The sequence below is a fragment of the Oncorhynchus mykiss genome, chromosome 17 (genome assembly GCF_057628025.1).
Source record: "Oncorhynchus mykiss isolate SJ-2025 chromosome 17, ASM5762802v1, whole genome shotgun sequence".
NCBI lineage: Eukaryota > Metazoa > Chordata > Actinopteri > Salmoniformes > Salmonidae > Oncorhynchus > Oncorhynchus mykiss.
Genome location: NC_143038.1, coordinates 33,859,319 through 33,880,114, shown reverse-complemented (window position 1 = coordinate 33,880,114; position 20,796 = coordinate 33,859,319). Strand labels below are relative to the sequence as shown.

General features: G+C 41.2%; 1 protein-coding gene across 1 annotated transcript; it reads right to left on the bottom strand.

Moving 5' to 3' along the window:
- Positions 1 to 804: 804 nt before the first annotated feature.
- sypl2a (synaptophysin-like 2a) lies at positions 805 to 14,870 on the bottom strand. Its single transcript, XM_021570334.3, has 6 exons — positions 14,747 to 14,870; positions 14,484 to 14,558; positions 4,186 to 4,304; positions 3,601 to 3,799; positions 3,198 to 3,371; positions 805 to 3,021 (listed from the first exon to the last, which is right to left on the bottom strand). Exons 1-6 carry the CDS (start codon positions 14,759 to 14,761, stop codon positions 2,899 to 2,901), a joined length of 705 nt encoding a protein of 234 aa, XP_021426009.1. The 5' UTR covers positions 14,762 to 14,870; the 3' UTR covers positions 805 to 2,898.
- Between the last annotated feature and the right edge of the window lie 5,926 nt (positions 14,871 to 20,796).

Genomic DNA, 20,796 nt, shown 5'->3' with positions numbered 1-20,796 from the left:
ACGAGCACGCAGGTGAGCTTCCCTGAGACTGTTTCCGACAGTTTGTGCAGAAATTCTTTGTTTGTGCAAACCCAGTTTCAACAGCTGTCCGGGTGGCTGGTCTCAGACAATCCCACAGGTGAAGAAGCCGGGTGTGGAGGTCCTGGGCTGGCCTGGTTACACATGGTCTGCGGTTGAACCTTGTGCTAAATTCTCTAAAACAACGGAGACGGCTTATGGTATAGAAACGAATACTCATTTACCTGGTAACAGCTCTAGTGGACATTACTTCACTCAGCATGCCAATTACACACTCCCTCAATACTTGAGACATCTGTGGCATTGTGTTGCGTGACAAAACTGCACATTTTAGTGGCCTTTCTGCCCCAGCACAAGGTGCACCTGTGTAATGATTATGATTTTTAAATCAGCTTCTTAATATGCTACACCTGTCAGGTGGATGGATTATCTCAGCTAAGGAGAAATGCTCACCTACAGAGATGTAAACAGATTTCTGCACAAACTTTGAGAGAAATAAGCTTTTGTGCATATGGAAAACAATTCTGGGATCTTTTATTTCACCCATGACACGAACAATTTACATGTTGGATTTATATTTGTGTTCATTGTTTATAAAGGGATAAGGATTTGGGTTTGGGCATGACTGTCTACAAAACAGTGCTACCTAGTGGGCAAAAAAAGAACTGCAACCGTAGTTATGAAATGCAATAGCTCTATCTTCTGGCTAAAAAAAATGCACTTTAGTTTTACTTAATAGGTAACATTACAGTTACAGGGCAGTGAACACAAACATCAGTACAGAGGTTGTTGCAGCTCTCTTATCCTTTAATGTGTTGTCAATACAGAGGATGTACAGATGTTTATTTTGTACAAACATGGAACAAAATACAAAAGAAATACAGAGTCAAATTTCAGAAATCCCATTAGAGAATATAGAAGACCCACAAGTCTGACTTCTACCCTAAAAAGCTAGGTTATTTCTATTAAAATGGCACAAATGATCTAGAGCAGTGTCTTTTGATGACTGATATTGACTCAAACCTTCCCTTTGTAAATAACTAGAGGCCAAGGCGGTATGAACGGCACTGTGTGGATTGCACAATGTCTGCATTTCCCTCAAATCACAACTCATAAGTCAATGACATTAATTACAACACTTAGTGCAAAGCAACAAAAAAAAATCAAGTTCCATTCACTTCCCATAGAGCTGGACAGAGTTTGTACGTCATCCCCACATAACCATCAAACGCAATCATTGCCGAAATTAAATGTAGGACCAATGTAAATAATTGAGGGGAAAAAAATAAGCATTATTCAAAAAAATACAGCAGGATTCACCACATTTTGGCACCTACATGTTGCCACTTGTTACTTGGCGGTGCCATGATTAATTCTAGCTTGTCCAGTGATGCCAAATAAAAAGCAACAAATCTAGGACCCGTGTTTGCATAAAAATGACTCCGGTAGAGAAGCTGCATAAAATATATTTTTCTTAACACACAGAAGCCATAAATTAGCTTAATTTTAAATGTATTGACCAATGAATGTAGGTAAAAAAAAAAAAAGTATAAATAATGACTTTTCTAAAGTTGCCTTATCCCGTTCAAACAACATTTTTGAGAAGAGTCAAATACATAGGGAACTTAGTGTTGTAGTTGTTAGAATGGTCACCTCCACAATACACAAATTTAAAAAAAGTTTGGCTAAATTTTCCAAGATATCCACAAAAATACCACTTATCTGCAGGTTGTTGAGCAAACATACACCAACCAGCGCTGTCGAGGACTATAGGCACTGACTGGTTGAATAACTAAAACAGACAGCCGTTACTAAAAACATGTTACATCAACTTGACTGTAGCCAAAATAACTTGGTTACTCTTTGAGAGTAAGTACTCTCTTAACCAGATACTGATATTTTGTGTAAATTACCAAGGCACTTTTCATACGGTTAACAAAATAATGACAAAAAAGCCATACCACACGTCAAAGAGAGGAACGCATTGTACATCAGTAACGACTGCAATCAAGTAGCTAACACAGCTCTAACGAGTTAAGTGCACCAAAGCAATACGCTTTCAGACACAGAAACATCAATGTATCTATGAGGTCCGTTTCAAAACACGCAGTAGTAGTGGAATATTAGGGAGTTACTGAAAGGCCAGTAGTTAAATTGTTTCTTATTTGAAAGTGCCAAATTTCGACGTGAAAGGCAACCTAGAACAGGGGCTTTCAACATGACCTTTGACATCTCCTTTAACAAATTCATGGGAAAGGAGGAGACCTCCAGACAGGCAATTACTGTATGTCAACCCAGCATTACTGAACTTCCTCATATGAATCAAATATAGGGAACAGTTCAGCTACAGTAGGTTGTCTGCGAGCCCTGTTTTGTGGTAGGCCTATGTGATCGAAAGCACCTGTTCTAGAGGAACCGACCAAATCAAACATGTTGGATATCACAAATACCCAGATCCCTATCAAAGTGTTCAACTCAAGCCACGTTCACAGTAACTGAACACATTTTATGTACAGTAAAGGCACTTAGTTTGGAAGGGAAATTCCATTTAAAAAAGTAAAAAAATAGTTGTGATCACTCTGTAAATTGGGGTAGTGTTGAGTGCAGCTAGCAAATCAATCATATTAACTGACCAATTCTATGAAGAGTAGATAAACAACAACCTGGGTTCACTGTGGTGAAAGTTAGAGATGGGCAACTAACTACTATCCCTGAAGCTTGAGCCGAACACTCGTCATTGAAAAGGGGCCTGTGTTGTTGGTGGTTAAAAAGCTTAATTTTGCTCTACATTTTAGTTTCTTTCCTAATAGGGTTACACTGTCAGTCCCAAGCACCTTGGCGATTGGCTTGAAATGTAGAGGTGGAGCTTCTGTGTGCCAATTAAGAGCTGGGGACTCCACCCTCCATGGTGGTTGCTGGATTGGGGTCTTTGTGGAATGGTGTCTCCTTAAAGATGAACCAACAGTTACCTGCCCACAGGATGAGGTTCAGAAACCCGAAAATCTTGACAGAGGAGGAAAAGTACGAAACAAAGACAAAACACAGGACACAAAGGAATTACAAATGCTACCCTATACCCGTAGCCCTGTCATTCACACTCGACTTGCACATTCACATTGAGAATTAGCTATAAAATGCAGAACACTGAATAAAATGTATTACAATATCAAATTGCTCACCACAGAGGCATTGAGTTTTCCCATGGACGGGTACTCTCCAGGTGAGCACTGGGGCTGGCAGGCCTCAACCAGGTGTACTGGGTTGGTGGCCCACTTCACATCAGTCAGGCCCTTCCCCCAGGCAGAGGAGGACACCAGCCACAGGAAGGCAAAGGCAGCAGTCACCAACAGGTCCTGGGAGAAACACAGGGCTGTATCATCACTATATTACCATGTTGGAGAGGACAGGTACGTAGCTTTCCAATCATAAATATCATTACAACGATAAGGCTCACGCCTTAACTATTATAAAAATGGTTCTCCAGCTATTCTACAACTATACTGTAGTAGTAATAATAGTCTACTACACGGTAACTAACATACCAGTGGTAAACACGAGATACTACGGTATCTTAAAACTCACAAAGGTGGGTCCGCGGCCCTCGCGGTACACATGCTGGTAGCCCAGGTAGAGCACCAGGGTGGCGGTGCAGTACAGGAAGCCCAAGACACCGACACTGACATAGAACTCGGCTGAGGAGGAGTAGTCGCCCTGGAGGTAAGTCGCATTCGCAGCGCTGCCGTTACACGTGGGCACCATGAAAGGGCCGTAGCTAGACAACCTAGAGAGTAGTGAGGGGGTAGAGAAACAAAACCAAATCTATAAAATCAACTGCATGGCACAAATGCATTTCAACCACAAAAACACTTAAGAGGCAAGAGTCAGAGACAAAGAAAATTATGTTGGTGGGAAGATTAGTTTGTTTTTTCCATGTGCGAATGCAAGCATATCACAACCAGCTTAAGAGTAAATAGAAAATGCTATTTGGAATTCCTTGCTACACATCTCTCGGCCCTTCAGCAGATTTTACACAACTTTTGTCAGAGATAGGCTTACTGTGAAGACCATTAGGTAGGCATTATAAAAGAAGAAATCACAAACACAGAATGACAATTACAGTAATGTTGTTAATTTGCAGCTCCATCTGTGAGGGATAACAGGTTTTACCTGAAGGGGTAGCTGAACCCTGCCCCTACGGTCTTGGGCTCCCCCCCCACACAATTCACAAGGATTTGGGTCGTCCCAGAATAACCCCCCGTGGTGGCAAAGGCAAAGATGGTGAACACCTGCACAGAGAGAGAAGAGTCAGGGTGCATCTCAATGGCCTGTCGCTTCCTTTCCTCATTCCTTTGCCTTAACCTGCACTGATCTAGGGCGCATCATTCTCATACCCGAGTGGGCAGCTAAGAAAGTTTCTCATTTCAAAAGGCTAATTGATCATTAGAAAACCCTTTTGCAATTATGTTAGCACAGCTGAAAACTGTTGTTCTGATTGAAGAAGCAATAAAACTGGCCTTCTTTGGACTAGTTGAGCATCTGGAGCATCAGCATTTGTGGGTTCAATGACAGGCTCAAAATGGCCAGAAACAAAGAAGTTTCTTCTGAAACTCGTCAGTCTATTCTTGTTCAGTCTACACCAGCAAGAGGATGACCACCATCCAGGAGTCGCCTCTTCACTGTTGACGTCGAGACGGTGTTTTGAGGGTACAATTTAACGAAGCTGCCAGTTGAGGACTTGTCAAGCATCTGTTTCTCAAACTAGACACAAATGTACTTGTCTTCTTGCTCAGTTGTGCACCGGGGCCTCCCACTCTTTCTATTCTGGTTAGAGTCAGTTTGCACTGTTCTGTGAAGCGAGTAGTACACAGCATTGTACGAGATCTTCAGTTTCCTGCTAATTTCTCACATGGAATAGCCTTCATTTCTTAGAACAAGAATAGACTGACGAGTTTCAGAAGAATGTCCTTGTTTCTGGCCATTTTGAGCCTGTAATCGAACCCACAAATGCTGATGCTCCAGATTCTCAACTAGTCTAAAGAAGGCCAGTTTTATTGCTTCTTTAAATTAAAACAGTTTTCAGCTGTGCTAACATAACTGCAAAAGGGTTTTCTAATGATCAATTAGCCTTTTAAATTATAAACTTGTATTAGCTAACACAACGTGTCATTGGAAAACAGCCGTGATTGTTGCTGATAATGGGCCTCTGTACACCCATGTAGATATTCAATTTATTTTTAAAATCAGCCGTTTCCAGCTACAATAGTCATTTACAACAGTAAAAATGTTATTTTAATGGGCAACAAAATGTGCTTTCTTTCAACAAGGACATTTCTAAGTGACCCCAAACCTCTGAATGGTAGTGCATATGCGTGTTTTTCGGATGGGATGGGTTAAAAGACGAAGTCAAATTCTGGTTGGACACTTGACCAATAAAGTGATCATAATCTCCCCTGATTTAGTCATTTAGTTGTATTAACACCTTCAAAAACATATCCTAATATAACCTACATAAGACAGTATATAGCTATATTTAACTCGCACTCCACACGCTCATCTCCATCATAGCTGATCAGAGAGCTGTTCTGAGTTCTGGTTCTGTAACTTACAACAGAGGGGAGGGAGAGCGATGTTCCAACAGGCAGGACGTGGAGCCATTTGAAGTGGTAAGATGTTCCTGCTGCAGCAAAGTTAACAGGCCTGAGAAACTGTCATAAAGCGTGGGGATTGGTGACTCAGCAAGAAAAACACCAACTCCAGCAGAACGCCCCACTGGGTTCAGGTCTGACAGGAAGAGGCATTGCCCACATCACCAGCCAACGTTCTGAAAACCTGACTTGGCAGAACTGTGGGGATCTCACCTCAACCACCCTGGTAACCACTTCCTCTGCTCATAGCTGAGTAGTGGGGAGAGATTAAGGGGTGGGGAGAATGGTGCACACATCCGCAAGCTAAAACATACACCATTCTCTCTCCCCCGGAGTAAGAGTTTCCCTGTGCTTGACCTTTTTCCCACTCTGCTCACCACATCAGCTTCCCCTACAGCATCCTCTTGTCATACAGGAAACTCCCTCCCTCAGTGAGTGCTGAGAGAGCTAACTGACTAACACTGACTGGCTACGAACAGCAGAATCTGACTGACTGTCTAGGGGTGCATTTGAGGGCTCAAGTTGAGCAAGGCGAGGTGCAGAATCGCTGATCTGTAATGAGGAGTTATCTGGGATGCAAGGTGACTTGAGGATCAGTGATTCTTTACAGTATGACAGCAATGTAGTAGTCCATCTCCAAACACACTACCCACTGGTGCTCACACTGGTTGAATCAACGTCGCTTCCCACTCCATTTCGATGAAATTACATTGACCCAACGTGGAACAGACATTGAATTGACGTCGCTGCTCAGTAGGTAGGTCTTCGAGGCTACTGAGTGCAGCGAGGGGATCCCTATGATAATGGGTGGGAATAAGTAGCCGAATTGGTCATTATAAAGATGGTTAACGCAGTGACAGTTAGCGAACGCAAGTAATAGACAAAAGGATATAAACTATATAGCTCTCTGTATCCATCTCTCCAAGTTACTCCTCTTTCCCTAGGTGTAAAAATAACACTTGGGAATAACACACCTTCTGGAACTACAGAAATAAACCTGTCTGGCGGGCTGATTGCATAGACTAATAAAAAACGAGTGTCTTTCTATGCATAGAGTAGAATTATGTTGCTGCCCAAACTTTGATCAATGAGGGGATTCAATTATCTGGCCCAGGTTTCCCCGGTGGGAGGAGTTTGTATCAGGTGAAAAGTGATTGCATTCGTTTTGGAACCGGGCAGCCTCCCACGAGTGAGCAAAATGGCCCGTTTTTCCCCATTCACTTATCAAGAGAACATCCCTGGTCATCCCGACTACCTCTGACCTGGCAGACTCATGAAACACAAATGCTTCATTTGTAAATGATGTCTGGCTATCCATAAAAAATACAAGACAATTGTGCTGTCTGGTTTGCTTAATAGAAGCACTTTATAAAAGTTTTATACTTTTACTTTTGATACTTATGTATATTTAGTATCACAACATGACCGAGCGACACAGGTTACTGTTCTATTTGTGAAGGGTGCTCCTCCCTCACCACTTTTGCCGTTCACATCACGGGCCTTAGAACGGTGCACCGCAGTTCAGCTTAAACTAACTCTGCCCATATTCCCTTGTTAGGGGCTTGAGGCAGCGTTCCAACGAATAGGTGCTTGTGAGCAGATCCCTCCTCCAATGAAAACATCTGATAGGGCTGTGTAGCACGTCCCAACTTCCTTTTCAGAATAATGCTCGTTGTTCTGAATATAGTCCCAACTCCAAAGTTGGCTGAGGCACGTTCCCACATGATTACAATCAAATAATTTACATAACAGTTCAACGGTGCATCAGAAACCATGAGGTTCAGGGACCGTGACATATTGAAGTCACTAACAGATACAATATAGACTTGCAATCAAGGACAGTGTCTTTTCCAACAGAGTATCAACACAAGACAACAGTTCCTGAAGTGTAAGGGTAAAATACTGGTAATTTCAGTGGCAACAGAGCCAAACAGGGAAAACTTTTCAGTGATAAACTACTACGATGGTCAAGTGAACTTTGTGGGAATTGGTTTCATCTTTCAGGTGTTTGGCACAGTAAAACATTTCTGAGCTTTCATATCACCGCCCCCACCAAACCCCATTCCAACGATCCCCCAGCTCAGCCACCCTCCGAATAAACCCTCCACTATGCAGTTTCCTGAGTAAGTAACACACCCAACCTCCCTGACTGAGAATGGGAGCACACATAGGCTAGTACATTCATATAGTTTGTTTAGATGGGAGTTAAGGGATATGGGGAAGTTAGCAAGCCTTTGTTATACAAGCTGGTGCCTCAAAGAGTCTGGCTTGTATCGTTGTCATGGCATATTGAATAAGCTATTACTTAAATACTGGAAGTCAAATGATACCCCAACGTTAAGAAGATGTAAGAATCAAATGGGTTTTTTAAATATAGAAAAAAATCTTGCAACAGACAAATAACATAACACATTTTGAAGCCATATGGGGCAGAGTCCGACAAGCTTTACAAAGAACATTAGGTGTGGATAAGATGGAAGCAAGTGTGTTAATGTATGTATGCAAATGTTAAGTTATTGTTTTTGTCTGTAGGTTTTTGTTTATTGTATAAAAAAAGGAAAACTAGACTGAACAAAATATAAAAACGCAACATGCAACAATTTCTAAGATTTTACTGAGTTTACAGCTCATAGGAGGAAATCAGTGAATTTAAATAAAATCATTGGGCCCTAATCTATGGATTTCACATGACTGGGCAGACGTGTAACCACGCTACCCCCAGAACCGCCACATCCAGCTGCATCACCTGCGGGAACATTTAGAAACTCATTGATTGGCTGGGCCTGGCTCCCCAATGGGTAGGCATATGACCTCCAAGAACCGCCCATTGGGGAGCCAGGCCCAGGCAATCAGAATTCGTTTTTAAACAATCCCACAGGTGATGCAGCTGGATGTGGAGGTCCTTGGGGGTAGCGTGATTACACATCTACAGTTGTGAGGCCGGTTGGACGTACTGCCAAATTCTCTAAAAAGATGTTGGGGGCGGCTTATGGTAGAGAAATTAATAGGGATGCACGATATATCGGTTAACATATTGGAATCTGCCGTTATTAGCCAAAAATGCCAACCTCAGTATTGGCCCAATGTCTAGTTTAACTCCGACGTTAAAATCCGATGTCAAAGCTATCGTGCATACCTATAAAACGTAGGTACATGACTTAATGACGCCAAGTAAAAGTTTGCGCTCCACGTGCAACACAGCATTCATAACTTAGCCCACAACTCAAAGGCGAAATCCATTAAAGCCAAGATAATGGAATTCATTGCCCTTGACAATCAACCGTTCTCTGTCGTGGGTGATGTTGGTTTTCGCCGACTGGTCGAGCACCGGTACACACCACCAAGTGCGATGCATACTATGGAACGCCGTTTGGATATTTGCGTGTCAAAAAAGATAGAGTAGCACTGTCAAAGCTGTACAAAAAAGTCTGCAAACAAGCAAACACCAGCCACGAACGATGCGTTTACAATACCGTGTTGGTAATAAAGCATCACTTGTTTGACCGCAACTTCTGGGGTAGTTAGCTTTAGCTTGGTACCTAGCTAGCACCAATACAACCAGTCTGAAAACAATGACCAGTACAAACTGCAGTCATTTTCACTATTTTTAGCAATGATTTAGGAATCCTTGTAAGTATTAGCTAGGTAGCCACTTGTTGTTTGCCAATTAAAATTGAACTTCAGTTCAAGAAAATAAATAGCTAGCCAGCTACTTAACCCTGTTGCCCAAAGCTAACGTTATAAGCAGCCAGCTAGCTTCATCTGGCTAGTGAGGCTCGACTGGCCCGGGAAGCTAGCCACAATAAGGATTCGTCGCAATAGTATAATTTGCGGTTTGCCTTCAAAATAAAAAGTATATAATTGATAGTAATGCAAATTAATACAAATAGTCGAGTTATGCCATACTTTTATTTTGAAGGCTAACCGCAAAGTACACTATTGTGGCTTGCGTCACATAGATGGGTCCGACAATTAATCAAATAAGAACAGTCTTATAAATTAGAGCAATTTTAAAAACGACACCTAGCTATATAGTTACCTAGCTACCGAAACAGATGTTTTTCTATGTTTGGGGGAAGAACATTGTTTGCATCCATGAGCTAGATAGCTTTTTATTTTAATGACCAGCACTGTAGGACTTGCGAGTCAACTTTACCAGCATCATAGCATACACATCGATGAATCGTTGTGACATATGAAATACAAGTGATTGATTACACCTGTGTAATACCTATGTAAAAAATGTATGAAAGTGTTACATTTTTATGTGACATGAAGTCATATTCAAGTCCTGATTGGTCAACAAGCTTATTTGACAAGGCAAAGAGTATTATTTGACACGTTAAATAGTGTTATTCGCCGTCTATCTTTGACACGCAAAGACCCAACCGGCTTTCCATAGAAATCCTGGTTGAGAATGAAACGACTGAACAATGAAACAGCACATAAAGTGAAAGAAATAGGTTTTGATTATGTTTTACTGGTAATGGAGATGTAAATGCCAACAAAATAACTTTTTGGTCAGTGTGTGTGTGTGTGTGTAACCTTTATATAACTAGGCAAGTCAGTTAAGAACAAATGTTGATTTAAAATGACGGTCCAGACGATGCTGGGCCAATTGTGCGATGCCCTATGGGACTCCCAATCACGGCCAGATGTGATACAGCCTGGATTCATACCAGGGAGTATAGTGACGCCTCTCGCACTGAGATGCAGTGCCTTAGACCGCTGCGTCCATGTGTGTTAACTATTTAACTGTACTAGAATGCTTAAAAGGCAACACATTTTAAATATCGGTATCATTTTTGGGGGGGGCAAGGAAAATATTGGATATATTGGTATTGGCCAAAAATGTCACATCACTAGAAATTAACATTAAATAATCTGGCAACAGCTCTGGTGGACATTCCTGCAGTCACCATGCCAATTGCACGCCCCCTCAACTTCTGTGGCATTGTGTTGTGTAACAAAACTGTACATTTTAGAGTGGCCTTTTATTGTCGCTAGCACAAGGTGCACCTGTGTAATGATAATGCTGTTTAATCTGCTTCTTGATATGCCACACCTGTCAGGTGAATGGATTATTGTGGCAAAAGGGAAACGTAAACTAATTTGGCATGTAAACTAATTTGTAAAACAAAATTGGAGTGAAATAAGCTTTTTATGCACATGGAACATTCCTGGGATCTTTTATTTCAGCTCATGGAACCAACACTTTACTACATGTTGCCTTTATATTTTTGTTCAGTACAAATCATAAAAAAGCAGCCACAAAACATATCAGGGATACATGTTGCCTTATTTGAACTATTCTTCCCTCATACCATGCAGCAGTATGCAGGCCATGGTTTTGCACCAGGATCACTGGTGTATATAAAGTAAACCCTGCCTCCACTCCCTCTCTGCACTGACGCTCTGAGAATGTTGTGTTGCAGCGTTGGCCAGGATTTACAGTGCATTTCTTGGTAACTGGCCACTCCCCTCTCTGGCCAGAGAGGCATGTTGCTGGCTGGCACAGGACAGAGGAAAGGGATAGGGGGGCTAGTCACTAATGCTAGAATGGACCAGAGTGGAATTATGGTCAAAGAACATAAGCCCTTTCTAATTAATTTAGGGTGAGGGTAAAGTTACTGGTTAACATAAAGCTTAGAGGTTTTAAAAAAATTACATTTTGGACTAGAAAGTCTACATTTATGTCCTCTAGCATGGCCAGATAGTGATGACTAAGGGAGAGGACGTCCTGGATTGGATACAAACTCCAACCTAAAAGATAACGTCTGTCTTAATTACCTACAGGGCTCTGCCACTGGCCATTCTACTAAAACACACACACACACCTTAAGCATACACAGACAGTACATTAACGGCTGTCAACAGTTAGCCTAACGCACAGGCAAAACATGCACATACACATACACATGCACGCAATAACGGCAGTCTGAATGTAGTGCATACAAAGCATACAAAAACACCACCAGTACTGTACAGAGTACACACTCGAACAGATATGCATGTGTATACAGTAGGACCTATACAGAAACCCGAAGACAGAATGCCCATGGATCAGAACAAGAGGTCCTCCTCCTTGTATCCTGAGCCAGCTACTTAGTCAAGTTATAAAGTTCATGAATCCAAGCTATTTCTGTTGCAGCTGCTGACATTCACTTTGGCCAGCCGGCTACACCTCTAAAAAGTAACTTCACATAACATCCCTGCTCGAAATTGCACACTATCAGCTAATTAGCTAAATATCTCTTACACAGTACAGTATATGTTAGTCGGCCTTCCGAAGTGCTGGGCTGGGCATTTCCAGTATATTTTCTGGGGTCAAATTTAAACATTATTTGAGTGAACTTTACTTGTGATCTGTTTGATTTGGGTTGAATTATACTGACTTGGAGGTGATTCTTTGCTGTATAAGCAGCTAAAGCAAACAGTGAAATCAGCTAGTGACAAACTATGGACATTCAAGAGTCATTGAACTTCACATCAAGTCACTAAAGTGCTCTACAGAAATGTAGCTCAAGGAGGCAGCACTGTGAAAAAGCCGTCATTCAGTTATTTCATAAAGGAAGCCCATGTTAGGAAATAAGTAGCTATCTGCCCTGTATATCATAAGTGGAATTTCCATGTCCTTGTACTCACGGTGGTAACAAATTAGGTCAGGTGCCTAGTTGCCCTGGTTACTAATGAGCACGAGGAACTTGCAAATTGGGTTTGCACTGCGTACGGGATCCATTAGCCTTCTAGCTCTCAGTTTGTGGTCACAATACTGCTGACACTATCTGCAACAACTTTGTTCCGGTCATAGAAATACCAATATACCACTCTAAGTCAAGATCTAGCTAGGTCATAGGTAAAGCATCAGTCTACACTCAGACATTAAATTATACCACAGCATTTTTGAATACTTATTCTGGCCTTCCTGACGGGCCACCCCCAGGTGTTGAGGGTAGGCAACAACCCATCTGCCACGCTGATCCTCAACACTGGGGCCCCTCAGGGGTGCGTGCTTAGTCCCCTCCTGTACTCCCTGTCACCCATGACTGCGTGACCAGGCATGACTCCAACACCATCATTAAGTTTGCTCATGACAAGAAAGTGGTAGGCCTGATCACCAACAACGAGACAGCCTTTAGGGAGGCGGTCAGAGACTTTCTGTATCTATGGACATGACCCAGTCGTTCATTCTAAACATTCCATTGCATACTGGCTGGCAAAGTTCTTATCACTTGCTTGCTAGCTAGCCAACTACGGCTAACTTTGTCATGTTAAACAGTGCAGCCAAAATAACAGTAGCTGCATTTGCATAAGCTGTTTTCTGGTGACATTTATTTGGATACATCCATAACAATGAACTAATGAGGCATGATTTCATCTGGCATAGAAAATGTTCACTAGTCAGGACACTGTTGTTCAGAAGAGATAGCCAACAACACAGCTAATACAATCACGTCAAACTGAAGCTGAAAATAATAAACTAGCTGCACTTTGTTTCGTTTGACCTTTTTTTCAATTGACATTTTTGTATATATCCATGAAAATGATGCCAGCTGATTGATGACTTCGATCGGCTGAGAAACGCTGCTTGCATGTCTGTTTCGTCCCGACTCTCGACACGTTTATTACTACCGGACTGCTGGATATCGAATTTGAATATTGAAACAATGTTGCAAATGTCAGAGAGGCAGACACCAAGGTTTACACAAATCTCTGCTTTTGAAAACTAAAATGTTAGTCTAAAAGAAATGAGATAACGTCTAGGTACTTTTTATAGTGGAGATCAAGTTTATACATTGACTGGCTGGGCTGATGAGACAGTGGATTGCGCAGACAGGTGGAACAAAGTAAATGGCATTTTAAAATCATAGATTTATCTGATCTGGTGGTAACTTGTGGAAAAGAAACTGTCGAATGCAGTTTCAACTAATCAGTACTAGAACCAACAGTTGTAACCAATTCACGTAATGTGTGTATAGTCGGTACTGAGGAATTCAATGGCTACAGTTAATTCTTACACTTTCTGTTTGAGCTGCTTTTGAAAGCAAAAGTCGAATTTAAAACATTAGTAATTTATTACATTGATTTTCATAATAGAAAGCTAACTAATGTTTTGGTTAGCTAAACTAGCAAGTATGTTTGGATACCAAGGAAACAAGTCTAGCTACCTATTTAGTACACTTGCTAGCTAACTTCTGTGGATGTTTAACACATTTTAACACAGCAAATGTGTTAATTTATAGAGATGGTATAAAAGGGATCATCAACTAGGTACTATGCATTCACTTGAAAATAATGCAACTCCATGTAAGGTTAGTTCCACTCCGCAAGCGGGGTCGTATAACAGACTTTGCACGTCGTTCATTATTTTCCATAGAACGCATAGTTAGACAGAGTCGTTGATTATGCCTTACATAACGTTTACTATAACAACCCAAGACTCAAGTGCAAGACCATCTTGAAGGGGCGACTTGCTACGAGTCCTAGCTAACCAAAATAGACAGTCGCTGAAAAGGGTGTTGCCCGATGAGATCTACGCACGAAGCTTTGGTGTTTGAGATTGTAGCTCGCCAACGTTAGCTAGCAAGTCAGAGAGCTATATTTTGAGACAACCTACACACTATCTGCATCAATACACTTGTTCAACTACTGAATAATGTTAAAAGTAGGTAGCTCGTTAACGTCAACTGATAAGCCAGCAACATTAACCAATAATAACTAGCTAGTGAGTTGTGCTTGTTTGCCAGCTTCAAGACAAGAGAGACATTAATAGTTTGCACCACATATTTTGGTTAAGATATCTAATTAAGGGTATCTTACCCATTCTAGAACCCGAATGAATCCCAGAGGTTCTTTCAACGGTCCCAGGTCAAGTCTGAATCCCGAAAGCAGTTTCTGAAGTTGTAAAAAAGACGAAGACAAAACATCTGAATCATGACGGTGGTAAGGAATGATTTCAATCAAATTATTTAGGTTTGTAAAACTAGCTAGCTAACTGGCAAAAACATATTTACGAATGTTTTTTTCACCTTCACCGTTTCAGTAGATAGCTAACGTTGGCTAGCTCGTGTTAGCCGACCCACCTGAATAAATTCCATGTTCGATTTTCAGAAGTTTGTTCGTTAAGTTCCCTTTACTGGAAGAAAACGTATATTCTCCCAAAGCAACAATCTTGTACTTGGACGAACCTCTGGTTTACATTCGACTGAATTTTGGCAGGCAGCAGATGTTGTAAAACTGCTGTCAAACTTTCTAAACTGTATAGGCACACGTGACAAGCAACTTGTTTTTCTTCTTCTTTGGTATAATGGCGATGGTACATTTTGTTTGTGCATGCCGCCACCTACTGTGCGGGAGTGTCGTCGATCATGATACATTTTGTTATAAGTAAGAGGGAAATGAACAAATTCCACCATCAACTACCCCTACACCACAGGAGGCTGCTGAAGGGAGGACGGCTCATAATAATGACCGGAACGGAGCAAATGGAATGGCATCAAATACAACTCCAGCCTTTACCACGAGCCCATCCTCCCCAATTAAGGTGTGACAAACCTCCTGTGACCTACACCTATAGACCACTATCCCATGACAACAAAAAACATTACCCCATTCCACTACTTTGACCCTAACTGATTCTACATCAGGCCGACGGCCGGGCAGGATGGGACTCTTTTGTTCAACCCACCTTGTAACTCTTCTGCAGTAAAATCTAAGTACTTCTCTGCAGCTGCCACCACAACATTTATTTCTGTGATACCATTTCTGCGATACAGTTGATAACCATGGCAATGAATGCAAAGAAGACAACCTTACTGAAGTACAAATTCATATCACTCCATATTACTCAACCTTGACCCATCATCCTCTACTCTTTTCACTGCCTCACCATATGACACCTTCTGTTCTACTCTGGCAACCTCAACCGGTCTCTTGCACCGGACACTTCTGATCCCCAAAAACATGGCACCCCCACAATTGACACAGTTTTGTCATGACCATCCTGTGAGGATCCAATTAGGTCAGATCAGCTTGGCAATGGATTTTTTATTTTATCTTACCTTTATTTAACTAGGCAAGTCAGTTAAGAACAAATTCTTATTTTCAATGACAGCCTAGGAACAGTGGGTTAACTGCCCGTTCAGGGGCAGAATGGCAGATTTGTACCTTGTCAGCTCGGGGATTTGAACTTGCAACCTTCCGGTTACTAGTCCAACACTCTAACCTGCGATGACTTCGTGAAGTACATCTTTTGATTAGCGATGCACGGTTGATGCACGGAATGTGCCTTTGTTTCACATGCGTTTTCCGCTGAAACTCTAACAAGTTCTAAAGCGAATACTGGAACAATATTTCTAACATAGAACATGTGAAATGGTCAGCGGCGATCTAAAGATTAATAATGTCATTTTGATTGTTATTTTGTGATGCCATTAAACATGTTATAAAGGAAATACTGAAACTTGAAAAGTATATACACTTCATGTACGAAGTCTCCATCCTCTACGTTGTGTATGAAATGTGACAAATGAAAGGGTTTTTGTTACGAGAGGGATGTGATCTTAGAAACTAAGAGGTAATTGTTTCTATAACTTTGTACAAGTGAGTAGTCACTGCTCCTTGAGTGAGGTCAGAGAACCTGTCAGCCTCACAAACCGTCCATTTTGAATGAACTGTATAAAATGGTGTGTTAAGAATTAACATATCAGACCAGAGAGGCGTTGAGCTGCAGCTCACGTTCAAAGTGGTTTGAACAATGAAATCTCAACACTAGTTAGAGACGATACTCATCTCCCGTAAAATCACTGCTGAAAATCATAGCTGTCCTAAGTAAAGTATCTAGAAAAGTGAACTTAAGTGGGACCATTCTACTACTCTTCTCAAAATCACAGAAGTACGCTACTCTCATCACTCAATGGGAACAATCAACATGGCTGGCTAGCCTATCTTCAAAGAGGCAACTTTAGGAGCGAATGGAAGGGAAATCAACTCTGTAGTTCTGTTCAGGACTACACGAAAAACCAAGGCATTTACACGTAAATACATTCATGATTATTTACTCCAAACAGGCGAGTAGTTTCTAAATGTACCAAATTATTATGTCTCTGTCCTTCTCTCCCTGTCCCTCCCCATCCCTTTTGTAACAAGCCACCATATTGTGTCAGTCCGCTAGGGACCTGTTTCTAATGTATTAAGTGTTAAGTGTTAATTAAGATTAATGTTTATCTTGTGTTACCATTTAGTTAGCTGGTACATAAATAATTAAACCAATTTGTGCAGTACTGAATCATAAGTACGGCTGGGGTTTTAGCATATGCAGGAGATTATGATTGTTCAGAATGATGATATGATACAAGGTTATGATTATACGTTGACGGTTTATGAATGTAATAGGTTAAGACCTTTAGTTTAATCCAGGAGATTTAAGGAACCACTCTCGTGGTGCCCCAATTCCTAATGAGTTAATTGTTACATTATTAATTTAATTGGTAACAATTAAACATAGTTAATTGATTAGATAAATAACAGTCATCAGATGAATGAAAGTAAAGTCACAACAGTTTTAACTTATTCTTAAAGAGACGGGGCATGTTTATTTGAAATCCGAACCAGGTACAGTCCTTTGGACCAGTGTTTCCCAGAGTCGGGGATCCCTTTGGGTCCACGTTTTGGCTTTTGCCCTAGCACTACACAGCTAAAAACAGGCAACCTGTATTTTTAGCTTAAAACCTTGTGTGACTACGGGGCAGTATTTTCATTTTTGGAAAAAATAAGGTTCCCGTAGTAAACGGGATATTTTGTCAGGACAAGATGCTAGAATATGCATATAATTGACAGCTTAAGTTTCCAAAACTGTAAAAATATTGTCTGTGAGTATAACAGAACTGATATTGCAGGCGAAAGCCTGAGAAAAATCCAATCCGGAAGTGCCTCATGTTTTGAAAGCGCTGCGTTCCAATGCGTCCCTATTGAGCAGTGAATGGGCTATCAACCAGATTACTTTTTCTCCGTATTCCCCAAGGTGTCTACAGCATTGTGACGTAGTTTTACGCATTTATGTTGAAGAATACCCTTAAGTGGCTACATTGCGCAACTAGTCACCTGATGGCTCCCAGAGTGATTCTCGAGTAAAATACAGAGGTAGCCATTATTCCAATCGGTCCTACTGAAAAACCAATTGTTCCGCTGGATATAATATCGACTAGATATTTGAAAAACACCTTGAGGATTGATTATAAACAACGTTTGCCATGTTTCTGTTGATATTATGGTGCTAATTTTGAATATTTTTCTTCGTTTTCGTGACTGCAATTTCCGGGCAATTTCCCAGCCAAACGTGAAGAACAAACGGAGCTATTTCACCTACAAAAATAATATTTTTGGAAAAAAGGAACATTGGCTATCTAACTGGGAGTCTCGTGAGTGAAAACATCTGAAGCTCATCAAAGGTAAACGATTTAATTTGATTGCTTTTCTGATTTCCGTGACCAAGTTACCTGCTGCTAGCTGGACAAAATGCTATGCTAGGCTATCGATAAACTTACACAAATGCTTGTCTAGCTTTGGCTGTAAAGCATATTTTGAAAATCTGAGATGACAGGGTGATTAACAAAAGGCTAAACTGTGTCTCAATATATTTCACTTGTGATTTTCATGAATAGGAATATTTTATAGGAATATTTATGTCCGTTGCGTTATGCTAATTCGTGTCAGTCGATGATTACGCTCCCTCATGCGGGATGGGGAGTCAGAGGTTTTTAAAATGTGGGTCTCTGCCCCACCTGCCCTGATTGACGGGTCGCCACAGAGCGTGATCATAATTATTTTTGTGATCCATGGTAGACGTCCTTCCAAACAACAATGCCCCCAACCAGCTGAACCGTATTTGCACTTGACTGTTTATGGATGAGAAAGTGAAATTGACATTTCCAAAAAAGTTTAGCGGGAATGCTGCTTTGCGATCTATTGCCTAGGACAGGGCTCTCCAACCCAGTTCTTGTCGTAGAGCTACCATGCTGTAGGTTTTCACTCCAACCCTGATCTAGCGCATTTAATTCAATAATTAGGTGGTTGATAAACAATCGGATTAGTTACAACTGGGGTTGGAGTGAAAAACCACAGGAAGGCAAGTCAACAGGAACAAGGTTGGAGAGCCCCGACATCAACAGCCAGCCAGGGTTTCATTAAATAAACTATAGGCACAATACTTTTATTGCACACTGAGGGCTAATTAAACTGATGCATTTGGCGATGTTAAACTTAAATTTACTGGCACTATGAAGAATAGAGTAGCCATACTAACTTATGAGGCTTTGCTAAACAAGACATTGCTAGATACACCATTATAAAGCCTATGCGCACGGTTCTGTCTGTCTGCCCCGATCCTCTATCTTAGCTATTAAAAATGTAAAAACCCTAGTGTGTGTTTGGTCTAAGGTCTGTTGCATGAAGAATAGCTCAGCCTAGTCATCAAAAACCTCTACTTTAGTGAACTTGCGCGAGACACTGCATACAACACCCATTCTGCCAACGCACACATCCCTGGTTCGCTCCCCTTTTCAGTACGCTACAGCTAGCAACTGGAACGAGCTGCAACAAACACTCAAACTGGACAGTTTTAGCTCAATCTCTTCATTCAAAGACTCAATCATGGACACTCTTACAGACATTTTTAGCTGCTTTGTGTGGTGTATTGTTATCTTTACCTTCTTGACCTTTGTGCTGTTGACTGTGCCCAATCATGTTTGTACCATGTTTTGTGCTGCTACCATGTTGTTACCATGTTGTCATGTGTTGCATCTCTCTTTATGTAGTGTTGTCTCTCTTGTTGTTTTGTCCTATATTTATATTGTATTTTATTTATTTTTATCCCAGGTCCCGTCCCCTGCTTAATACTGCATTGGGATAGCCTACATCTTTTGATTAGCGATGCACGATTGTGACTTTCTACCTGGTGGCCGACACACCTATGCCTGGCTGTGCCCCCCTCCCATCGTTCTCTCTTCCTCGCTAGCTCGCTCTTGAAGTAGACTATAGCAAATAGTTTCTTCCGTTGGAAAAATAATGAATCTTAAGAGTCGATTAACCTTGACACCCAGAAATTTAATTTTAATTTTTTAAATTTAATTTTACCTTTATTTAACCAGGCAAGTCAGTTAAGAACAAATTCTTATTTTCAATGACGGCCTAGGAACAGTGGGTTAACTGCCTGTTCAGAGGCAGAACGACAGATTAGTACCTTGCCAGCTCGGGGGTTTGAACTTGCAACCTTCCGGTTCCTAGTTCCTAGTCCAACTGGGAGTCGATGGGCAAGGAGAGGTGCCCGAAAGTCGTGATAGAGGCTAACAACAGTTTCGTCAAAGTTACACTATAGTGGCATGGACATATGATGACACTGCCATCATTATCATGTTGTCGCTAACCATAGCTAGCTACCATAGTGATCCCTCGAGAGTAGCTAATTTCTGAGCATCATTCAAGTTTGCCAGCTAGCTAGGCGGCTATGCAAGAAATTATATAATTATGCTAGCTAATTGTGTCAACGCACCATCCCAGTGTGAAATTACAAGACAAAATGTGTTTGTAGATCGACTGTGGTGAATGAAACTACAGCAACCAATGTGATAACGGCTGAGGTAATTTTTGCTGTTCTCCAAATAGCATTTGAGTTTAAAAATTGGTGTCAGGGAAAATGACACCCATTCATATAACCTTTATTTAACTAGACAAGTTAGTTAAGAACAAATTCTTATTTACAATGACAGCTTACCCCGGCCAAACCCAAATTTTGCGCCGCCCTATGGGACTCCCGATCACGGCCAGTTGTGATACAGCCCGGGATTGAACCAGGGTTTGTAGTGACACCTCAAGCACCGAAATGCAGTGCCTTAGACCGCTGCGCCACTCGGGAGCCCAGAGTGGTGTTGTTGTCCCAAACAAAAAATGTGAGCCATTCCACAAATGGCGTGCCTTCTGGTTAGTGTAATTTTGTAAAAAAATATATTTAAAAAACTATACACTTCAGCTAATTGTAGCATTGCCATAAAGAGCACATGTTCAACTTCGTAACAAACATGTTTTCCCCATCTCAAGCTGTTAAATTAAGAAAAATTATTACAAAAGTGACTAAAAG

Bases quoted from the DNA above. Each gene is read 5' to 3' on its own strand.
- sypl2a (XM_021570334.3), bottom strand. The intron at 3,800-4,185 runs GTAAAACCTGTT...ACTACTCTCTAG, and splicing joins GGGTTCAGCTACCCCTTCAG to GTTGTCTAGCTACGGCCCTT. The intron at 3,022-3,197 runs GTGAGCAATTTG...TCCTCTGTCAAG, and splicing joins GAAAACTCAATGCCTCTGTG to ATTTTCGGGTTTCTGAACCT.